The sequence below is a fragment of the Ciona intestinalis genome, chromosome 2 (assembly GCF_000224145.3).
Source record: "Ciona intestinalis chromosome 2, KH, whole genome shotgun sequence".
Taxonomy (NCBI): domain Eukaryota; kingdom Metazoa; phylum Chordata; class Ascidiacea; order Phlebobranchia; family Cionidae; genus Ciona; species Ciona intestinalis.
In genome coordinates, this window is record NC_020167.2 from 1,578,727 (window position 1) to 1,588,875 (window position 10,149).

At 36.9% G+C, this 10,149-nt stretch overlaps 2 protein-coding genes across 3 annotated transcripts; both read right to left on the minus strand.

Moving 5' to 3' along the window:
* Nucleotides 1-548: 548 nt before the first annotated feature.
* LOC100187434 (sodium-dependent phosphate transport protein 2B-like) lies at nt 549-4,000 on the minus strand. 2 transcript variants are annotated; one of them, XM_018817813.2, is made up of 10 exons: nt 3,836-4,000; nt 3,600-3,686; nt 3,373-3,516; nt 3,164-3,310; nt 2,990-3,101; nt 2,702-2,864; nt 2,522-2,626; nt 1,932-2,058; nt 1,497-1,706; nt 549-1,442 (listed from the first exon to the last, which is right to left on the minus strand). In XM_018817813.2, the coding sequence occupies exons 1-10, from the start codon at nt 3,858-3,860 to the stop codon at nt 730-732; spliced, it is 1,833 nt and encodes a 610-aa protein (XP_018673358.1). In that variant the 5' UTR covers nt 3,861-4,000; the 3' UTR covers nt 549-729. The 2 variants fall into 2 exon arrangements, with proteins under 2 accessions (XP_018673358.1, XP_018673357.1); XM_018817812.2 differs by having other exon boundaries at nt 2,522-2,864.
* A 707-nt stretch (nt 4,001-4,707) lies between these two features.
* Nucleotides 4,708-8,608, minus strand: LOC108950815 (sodium-dependent phosphate transport protein 2B-like). Its single transcript, XM_018816896.2, has 10 exons — nt 8,125-8,608; nt 7,988-8,053; nt 7,751-7,897; nt 7,393-7,539; nt 7,206-7,317; nt 6,975-7,134; nt 6,774-6,878; nt 6,398-6,548; nt 5,805-6,014; nt 4,708-5,730 (listed from the first exon to the last, which is right to left on the minus strand). Exons 1-10 carry the CDS (start codon nt 8,156-8,158, stop codon nt 5,012-5,014), a joined length of 1,851 nt encoding a protein of 616 aa, XP_018672441.1. The 5' UTR covers nt 8,159-8,608; the 3' UTR covers nt 4,708-5,011.
* Nucleotides 8,609-10,149: the final 1,541 nt, after the last annotated feature.

A 10,149-nucleotide genomic window follows, 5' to 3' on the forward strand; every position in this document is an offset into this window, starting at 1 on the left:
AATGGCGCGATCGTCATCAAGATCTTATGTAACAAAGTTTACATTAATGATATAGGAGGTACGGAGCATGACCAGCGCGTGCTTAAATTGGAGTTTCGCCCTATGTGAACGAACAGGTTTCGGTAGTGAGAAAAATACATTGTATGTCCTCTTTTAAACTTTCTGAATCTATTGTTTAAAACAACAATTTTTTATTGGTTGCATCATAAAATATTACAACTTTAAAAGTGTTTAAATTTGGACGTCCTCATTTATACGCAACCGCACTTGCTTAAGTTTTATTTTGTTCATGTTAAAAAAATGTTTCCACAAGTTTTGTTAAAAAGATAATCAATTAACACTAACTAATCAACTTTTACCTTGAAAGGAATGGATACTGCTGGGATTCTGGCGATTGCTACATTTTACGCTAAATCCAAAATACGGAAAATAAGAATAAAACATAATATAATGGAACTGTGGACATAGAGCAAACACTATTTCGCAAACTACGATTTGGCAAGTTAGCAAAATGGAAAACTGCTATATAGGTAAAGGGTTATGAAGATTGTCAGGTGTAATTAGTAGTGCTATACAAGGTTTGGCAGCTATAAGCTTAGCAAGGCGCGACATTAATATAAAGTTATGTTGAAACGGTACGCTACTTAATTGATCTATTGATTCTATAACATGCAGTCAGGTTCATGTATAAACAAAATATTTGATGCAGCAAATGCTGGTTTGTAAAACTTAGGCAGGAATATCATCTAACTGATAAACAGGATTTACGGCACCAATTGGGGAGAGAGCGAGATGTGATTGATTTTCATCATTGCTTGTCCTGTTTGTATTCTGAGCCTTGCAACATGGACACCAGAAGAAAACCCTCATGACTATTCGATCGTATGGTTTCAATGAATGCAATGGTGCTGGTAAGAAATCCCAAGACTGTAGCTTACGTGGTAACATCTTTGGTCGCTTAACTTGCAGCACGTTTACCACGATTATAAAAAGAACGATCACAACAACCAATATCATGACTGCTCCCATTGCCCAAATGTGAGCTAAGGATAGACCAAGAATAACAGCAGGAATAATGAAGAAGACGACGATCAGATAAACGACAGCGAACCATCTGTACTTAGCTGTTGTGTTTCCCAGCGCTTTAGCTCCTTTAATCGGGATGTTCCGCATGAACGGGATCGGATACCAGATAATTATCCCGAATATGTTAAAGAAGAAATGACAGAATGCAATCTGTAAAGCATTTGCGATTTCATCTTGAGCGAGTGCTGCTAATATGCTGGTTGTCGTGGTACCAATGTTGGCTCCCAATGTCAGGGGGTACATCCTCTTCAAACTAATAACTCCAACTCCGACGAGAGGTGTGATGGTTGATGTGAATACGGAGCTGCTTTGTACCACAAAGGTGAGACCAGCGCCGACTAAAATCGCGAGATACCCTATTTAAAAACGCTGTAAGTATGAAACATAATTGTGATATAAGTTTATTTTACCTGTAAGCCAACCAAACGGATAGGGGAAGTTAGTGTTAATAACTTTCTTTATAATCTTGGCAACTTTTCCTTTCATCATCGATTGTAGGAGCTTGACCATCGTTATTAGGCAAACACAGAGAATGATCAACGAAACGATAAGAAGGATTGCTCCTACAGCTCCATCAGACATGCCGGTGTTGGCGAACAAGAAATCGTTTGGACTTCGACCTGGATCACCAAGAGATAATGCAACTGCTGTTGGTCTGTAAACTGCTTTACGTAACAGAGTATAAGGATATACAGTCTACTATTTATAGCTATTAAATATCACAGTGTTATAAACAGCATTACGTGTGGCATACATAATATTTGGAATCAAAATTGAGTCTGCTTTTTACAACGATTTTACTAATTCTATTGTTTGTGAATCGAAATTTCAAAGTAAAAACATACATGGTATATCAACATCTTTGGTTACGTTGACTTTCCTCGAGACGGTGATATTTACCAGTCCGCTTGTATTACTCACAGTCAAGTTTTGTAATTCCTCCACAATTGCTTTGTGAGAACCGCAAACGGACTATGAATAAACAGTAAACAATTTCTGCCCAAATGTATAATGCCGACAGAGATTTCAAACAAAAGTATTTGAACGGAACAAAACCGGAAACTTATCTCAAAAGTTTTAGGCTTGTATGATAAACCTTATAACGTATCGAAGAAAAATTGACAAAACTTACCGAACACAATATAATACCAGTTTAAATTGTATTTGTACAGGTATATTTACCTTGGTTTTCAAAATTTATTTCGTGTTATTTACGTGCATTCGGGAGAATGAAACTATTTATTTTAAACACACGGGGATTTATGAGAGAACTAAAATCGTATGTTTTACATATAGGTATTTCTTTGAAGTAATATCAATTAATGAAGTTATGGTAGTACGAATTCTTTTTTGGCTAATGAATATGATACAAAATATGCGAGGCTATCTTCTCCCACCATATATGTTGCAACCCATACGTGTGTAATATGCTTACCTTTACCATACTTGTACCTGGAGGCAAGGACTTTCCCTTAGCTACTATTTTTATCACCTTTTTATTCACTTTAATGATCTTATCTGTCAAAGGCTTTGTGATCACCTGTATGTAAAATAAAAAGGGACTTATATATATATATGCACGTATCACTGCATCTAAAACAGTAAAGATCTTAACTTTAAGGATATCAGGTGATTTCTTCCCTTTTTTTAGACTGGGGATGGATTCAATGATCGCCCTCGTTAGCTTCTCCAGCACCCCAGATGCGACCTCTAACGGCAAAAGGATAATAACCGCTAATAGGTTAAAGATATCATGCACCGTTGCTCCCGCGAATGCTCTGATAGAAAACAGCCAAAAGAGTAATTACAAATTTAAACAATAAGAAAAATCGAAACACTATTAACCGGGTGAATATCACGGAAAAAAATATAAAAATAACAAAATTAGCTTCTGTTTTCTTACTTTCGAAACTGGTTGACGTCCACTGATTGGGCGAGAGACACAATGGTGTTTGTGACGGATGTGCCAATGTTTGCTCCCATCACTATTGGGATGGCAGCGTGAACAGTTAAGACTGCAACAATGCGTAATATGTTTGATTGATGAAATTAATCTCTAAACTAGGCCATGACTTACTATTAGCGCCAACCATGCTGGTTATAATGGATGTTGACGTGGATGAACTCTGCACAAGAACTGTCACTAGAATACCCACGATAAGGCCAGTCACAGGGTTGGCAAGAAAACTGTGGTTGCCGAATATCGTACCCGCTGTTTTACCAGCTGCTCAAAAGAGGAGTTATATATATGTGATGCCAAGGTAGCAACAAAGAGTTGGAGTTTACCTAACACTTGAAAAGCTGATCCTAAAAGACTTAGTGAGCACACAAATAGATACAAACAGCCCAAGATTAATACAAATTTTATGAAGCTTTTGAAGATTGCTTTCAATTGTTCAAGCTTGGTCATATCCGTCCATTTCGTGTAATCTGGGAAAAGTTAATTTATTGGCCGAAAGGCATTTGATAGTCACGACAATAAACCACAACGAATAGTTGTGTATAATAATAACCTCCTACGTCATCGGTCAATGCCCACGGATCATTCGCTGTTTCGGATTCTGAATTTCGTTTCGAGTCTCCTGCTGTGGTCTCATAGTCTATACAACACCAAAGAATAACTACGTTACTTATGTTTTACATTTAAGTTCTTATGAAACCATTCTGACACCTGCTGACTAATTAATAAGTAATTTGATTAAAATGGTTACCCAAAAAGCGTCCAATAAAATAAACAGAAAATACGAACCTTCTTCATGTCGTACATCAGTCATAGTGACTTCTTCAGTACAATTTAAACTTGTCAAAATAAAACTTGTATAAAATAAAAATACTGGGTTTTATAATACTGGTGTTTTTTTAATACCATTAACCTTTTTTAAATGTAGGACTTTCATAAATTAAATCGAAATACGCACCTTTCAAACTAAATACTATACTAATAACTTAATCTTGTACTAAATATGGATTTCTTTAATATGTTTTCTCACTTGTGTAGCTTATGTAGCTCCGCTATTTCATTCTATGGGATTAAATCACTTGTGTAGCTATATAGGAGGAATGAAATAGCCGCAGGATTCTAACGATGACTGTTTGAGCGCGAAGCAACCGCAAAACTTGTTTTGGTTGCTTGATGGCTATCTTACAGATTTCCAGTAAGCGTTTTTTCAATGCCGATTTATTTAATTAAAATATTTATATAATTTTGTACAATTTGCTTGTTAACTTTTTCTTTCGGTATTGAACAAACATACGGGACATATATAGGTTATATGTCGTATATTTTACGTAATGAGACAACTTTTGTGATTAAACTACTTAGTGCACTGTAACAATAATATGAGAGGTGTGACTATATCACTTTACGTAAGATTATGTATGCACATTCCTGTACATAGATGAGGTAGTAGTAAAGTGCAAACCCCAGGCCAAATTAAACGGAAAATGATTTACAACGACTTGACTGGAGAAACACAAACACTTCACTGGCGCCACAACGCGTTCAATAAAAGGAGTAAAAAGCAGTTTACCGAGGTAAGCACTATGGCAACATGGCGGCAGCAAATATTCAATTAACTTTCTAAATGTAACCGCATTAGCTAAACCGACTCAACGAGGCTATTTTTTCTGATGTGCGTCATATTTATGTATTGATAACGAGAAAACATGCGGAACAGTTTTATAGATTGCTAAAAATACTAAATGTCTTTTTATTGGTGAACTTCAATTTCAAAGCGAAATGTAGCAGCTTGCGATTTAATACGCATACGATGCTCATACGATACATATGTGCAATATGATACTCTTAAAATAGGCTAAACTATATTCTTGTGACGCCTATACCCCTTGTCCAATAAAATAGGTGTCGGGAAAAACAACTTATGTGACTTCCATTAAAAACAAATTAGCAACCGCTGTGTTATAATTACAGTTTGGTAAGCACGATTTCCAAACCAGCGTCGAACCCTTCGTTGTCGCAACCATCTATTGAAGAAGCTGATGAACTCAGTTCGCTATCTGAATCTACTGGAGGTTTGCAACAACATTGGCAAAGGAGGTATTTTGTGAAGAAAGTATCGTACGGTCGGAGAGAGCGCATCCACTCCGGCAGAAATTTCCAGCTACGAAGAACAGCTGGCAACCACTGCGGTCGGTGTGTTTGCAACAGGTTTGTCACTGTCACAAAAAACAAGATGGCGAGGACAAGAATGACAAAAGACATCATGGCCCAGAAATCAGCAAATGAGAGACCGAGCAGCAGAAGTGGAATAAGGAAGAAAACGAACAGGATGTAGAGCACGGCGAACCACCGATATTCTGCCGTCGTGTTTCCCAATGCCTTCGCTCCCTTCAGCGGAATACGTCGTAGAAACGGAACCGGATACCACAGCGCAATTCCGCTTACGTTAAAGAAGAGATGGACGAGAGCGATTTGCAATGAATATTCGAGTCGGTCTGGGTCGCTGGCTAAAGCTGCGAAGATGCCCGTGGTCGTGGTGCCGATGTTTGCACCCAGGGTGAGTGGATACATTCGTTCCAGGCTGATCATTCCCATACCGACCAGAGGTGTCAGTGTCGAGGTAAACACGGAGCTGCTTTGTACTACAAAGGTAAGACCAGCTCCGACAAGGATAGCAATGTAACCTATATATTAGAATATCGTTAAAGGTCGTAAGTGACATATAGTAACCTACATATATTTAGTAAACTAATTTTACCTGCCACCCATCCGAACGGGTACTTAAAGTCTATATTGATCACTTTCTTGATGAGTCTTGAAACTGTTCCGTGCATCATCGAGTTCAAAAGTTTAACCATAAGAATAAGACATGAAGTTAGGATGATGAGGGATGTGACGAGAATTATTATTCCAGCTTCTAAATCGGAGAGACCAGTGTTTGCAAATAAAAAGTCGTCCGGAGATTTGCCTGTGTATGAAATAATAGTCAGAGACGCATTTAAATAAATTTGTGCTATAGTAGGGTTGGAGAAGATAGAATACTTTTTCATTTCATTTTAATTCTTGTCATATTTGGTGGCAAACATGGGACACTGAAGAAAATATTAAACCGTATTCTCACATTCTTACGACTCCCAGAGATCGTTGTAAATTGATTAAAACACGATCAAGGTACTTAGATATCATGTGCTAAATGTATCCTGTCTTTCCCACTCTACTATACGTCAACATGTTTTGCATTAAATATTAAACAATACCTATAAAACAATTACGATGCCCACAGAGAACTATATCAGTATATATGGCTTTACATAAAAGTCTTTATAATCCAATGGTTATTTTTTAACTTACATAATCTGATTCCGACAAGCACAGTTTCACTGATAGATTGATTTATTGGAGTTATGACGGTAGCGGTGTTCTGCTGTTCAGTAATCAGTGGCATGCTCACGTTTACCAGGGTTGTCCTGTTCAGGATGGCTGTTGTTTGCTCACACCACAACTATAAAAATCAAAGTTCGCGGTTATTATAATATAGCATAGGCTATAGCAGCTGTAAGTCTTAAAGGGGCATCCTAACGAAAAGTCAGAATTTGTTTATGAATAAAGATGCTCAAAGAGTTTGAGTGTTTTTTTGGTACACATCACATTTGAGTATATCTATCTGTATTCCACTTTTTTTGTTCATTGATTTGCCCCTTTAAAACATTTTGCACCCCCCACTTACGTCAATCATGCTGGAGCCGGCTTCCAGTGGAATGTCTTGTGCAGTTAACGATATAACAGAATCATTGATTCGCACAATCCCAAGGACTACTGGGTCAGTCAATACCTATAAGAAAAAACACACAGTAAGCAGTGTACAGAGAAAATTCTCCCCATTTTCTTCCTAATAAGTAGCGTTTTTTTACACATGGTAATATTTCACCTTCAGTAGGTCAGGTGTATCGCTGCCACCTTGAATGTTAAAAGAGTCGATAATTGCACCCGTTGTTACTTCCAAGTAACCAGAGACTCTTTCTAATGGAAAGAATACTAGGACAGTCAGAAGGTTGAAAACATCAAGTACAGTGGCTCCCGCGAATGCTCTATAAGCAGTATGTTAAAAATGAAGAAGGGAAAAAAACATATTTAAGACTGTACGGACTAGCGTGTTTACCTTCTAAAATCATTCTTGTCCAACGATTGTGTCATAGCAACAATTGTGTTTGTGACAGAAGTTCCAATGTTGCTGCCCATGATAATTGGAATCGCGATGTGTACTGGAAGAACTATATGGCAAAAAGACAGGAATAAAAGTAATTGCCTTGACTACGCCATAAGCGGTATATTACACAAGTACTTACTTCCAGATGCTACCATAGTGATGACAATTGATGTTGATGTAGAAGAGCTTTGAACTAGAGCAGTCACAAGAATCCCGATGATTAAACCAGTGAGAGGATTTGAGAGAAACGAATCGTTGGAGAAAACTTCACCAGCAGTTTTACCAGCTGCATAAAAAGTTGTTAACCAACGTCATGCTAATTTGGAATTCCTTATCCATAACGTTCCGCGATTTTGCAATGAAATTTTTATGTTTTTAAAACGACAATGAATTGTTGATCTGATTAAAGAAATGACAATAAATTGTGGGTTTTAATATTAAAACGATGATACACTTCGGCTTTTTAAAAAGGCCACAATAAACCGCAAGCCACTAACCTAATATTTGAAAGCCATCACCGAGCATACTAATCGAACAGATGAAAAGATAAAGACAGGCAACTGCAAGAATGATCTTAACGATTATAAAAACTGTCCCAAAGATTTTTTCTTTGGTAGTTTTGTCGCTCCACTTGGTTGAATTGTCTAAAAGTATGATTACATTACATAAGCACTCATATTATATTAGTGTATTTTCATATTATATTAGTGTATAAATCAAGTCAATTCCCTCACCGTCATCTTCCCAGTCTATTGCGTAATGATCCTCTTTTTTAGTTTCCGGCTTTTCATCCAAAACAACTGTGTAAAAAATGAAAATTTCAAGTGTCAGGTATTCATAAGCAAAGTATTTATTTAAACAAGATATTTACCGTTTTCTAAAGGAATGTTCGTCTTTTGATCCATTTTCGTTAACCAATTGTTCCAAGTCAAAAAAAAGAATTTTAAAAAATTTCCTTTCGCTCCAAGACCTCAGTGCTGCAAACTGCGAGGATTCGCTCAAGACGCCCAATTCTTATAGCAGTTAAAGGTGGTGCAAAGGTTATCATGAGTAAACAGTAGCACTTGGCGCCCACAACACGCCCTTCTTTCCGATGCACGCGGTGCACTCGTGTGGAGAATGTTTTATTAGGAAACAAACATTGCATCTCATTGATGTTCTTGTAAATTGGGCTCGCGGTTAGTGGAGTTAAGGTTATGCGTATATGATGCAATTTGTACAGAGTATGGCGTTATCGTTTATCCATATCACAGACAAGCGATTTGATTCTGCATAATCATACTTGGTAAACTTCCAAACAACCATTGATGTTTCATTTGTACACAAACAAAAATTTTAATCAAACTAAAATAATAAATGGATTTAAAAAAAACTATAACGATGACTCCACGAAAGCAAGGAATAAATTAATATACAAGAAATAAAACACGTACAGTCTAGCTATACCTTATGCAATTTAGTTAAAGTTATTCAACGACTACACGAGCTTGAACAATAAGTCATGGTCAGGATAAAATGCTGATCACGAAATCGGGACCAGCCCTTGGTTCGCCCCCTACACGCCCTCTCCCAAGTGCACACATGAACGGCGTGAACAAAAAGGACACAGTAAACTACAGGACATTAACTGGAACGATTTATTCTATAGTAGATAGGGGGAAATGGGTCACCATTAGCAACCTATATCCAAATATCCTAATCGTGTTTTAAATATTTAACAACGGTCTATGGAAGTGGTGGTACGGTTTTATAATTCTTTGAATTTTCTTTGTGTACTACAAAATAGAGGTGTCCCATCTTTCCCCACCCTACTTTATTTGAACGGTAACAACCAACTCCGCAATTTTTGCATAAAAAATCTGACTTTAGGCAAAAAATAGTTTTGCTGGAATTTTGTTAAACCTTGAATGACGTATAGGGCGTGGGTTGTACTGTCGGTCGCCTAGATTGGGTAAACAGTTCCGGTTTACATTAGAGTTGAATAGATTCCTAATCTATCAATGTTTGAGAGCAAAGTGCCACTACAGCACGAATCGTGCAGCTGATCGTCTCCTGGCAGCAGTGATGTCAGAAACTAAACTAAAAACACAAAAAATACGACAAAAGTGAATCGTTTAAAATAGTTAAATACTTGAACTAAAAAAAAGTACATATAATCTGCGTAAAAATGCACATACACACTTTTCTGTCTCCGCATAACGATGCAGGTGAAATCCCTAAATGAGTTTGGAGTTTCTTTTCTTATGAAGAGAACACTTGAATGACCGATAACAACTTTGGGCGTTATCGATCTAGACAATGGGCGTTGTTGTGTGACAACTTATGATTGGTCAAATAAAATGGCGCGATCGTCATCAAGATCTTATGTAACAAAGTTTACATTAATGATATAGGAGGTACGGAGCATGACCAGCGCGTGCTTAAATTGGAGTTTCGCCCTATGTGAACGAACAGGTTTCGGTAGTGAGAAAAATACATTGTATGTCCTCTTTTAAACTTTCTGAATCTATTGTTTAAAACAACAATTTTTTATTGGTTGCATCATAAAATATTACAACTTTAAAAGTGTTTAAATTTGGACGTCCTCATTTATACGCAACCGCACTTGCTTAAGTTTTATTTTGTTCATGTTAAAAAAATGTTTCCACAAGTTTTGTTAAAAAGATAATCAATTAACACTAACTAATCAACTTTTACCTTGAAAGGAATGGATACTGCTGGGATTCTGGCGATTGCTACATTTTACGCTAAATCCAAAATACGGAAAATAAGAATAAAACATAATATAATGGAACTGTGGACATAGAGCAAACACTATTTCGCAAACTACGATTTGGCAAGTTAGCAAAATGGAAAACTGCTATATAGGTAAAGGGTTATGAAGATTGTCAGGTGT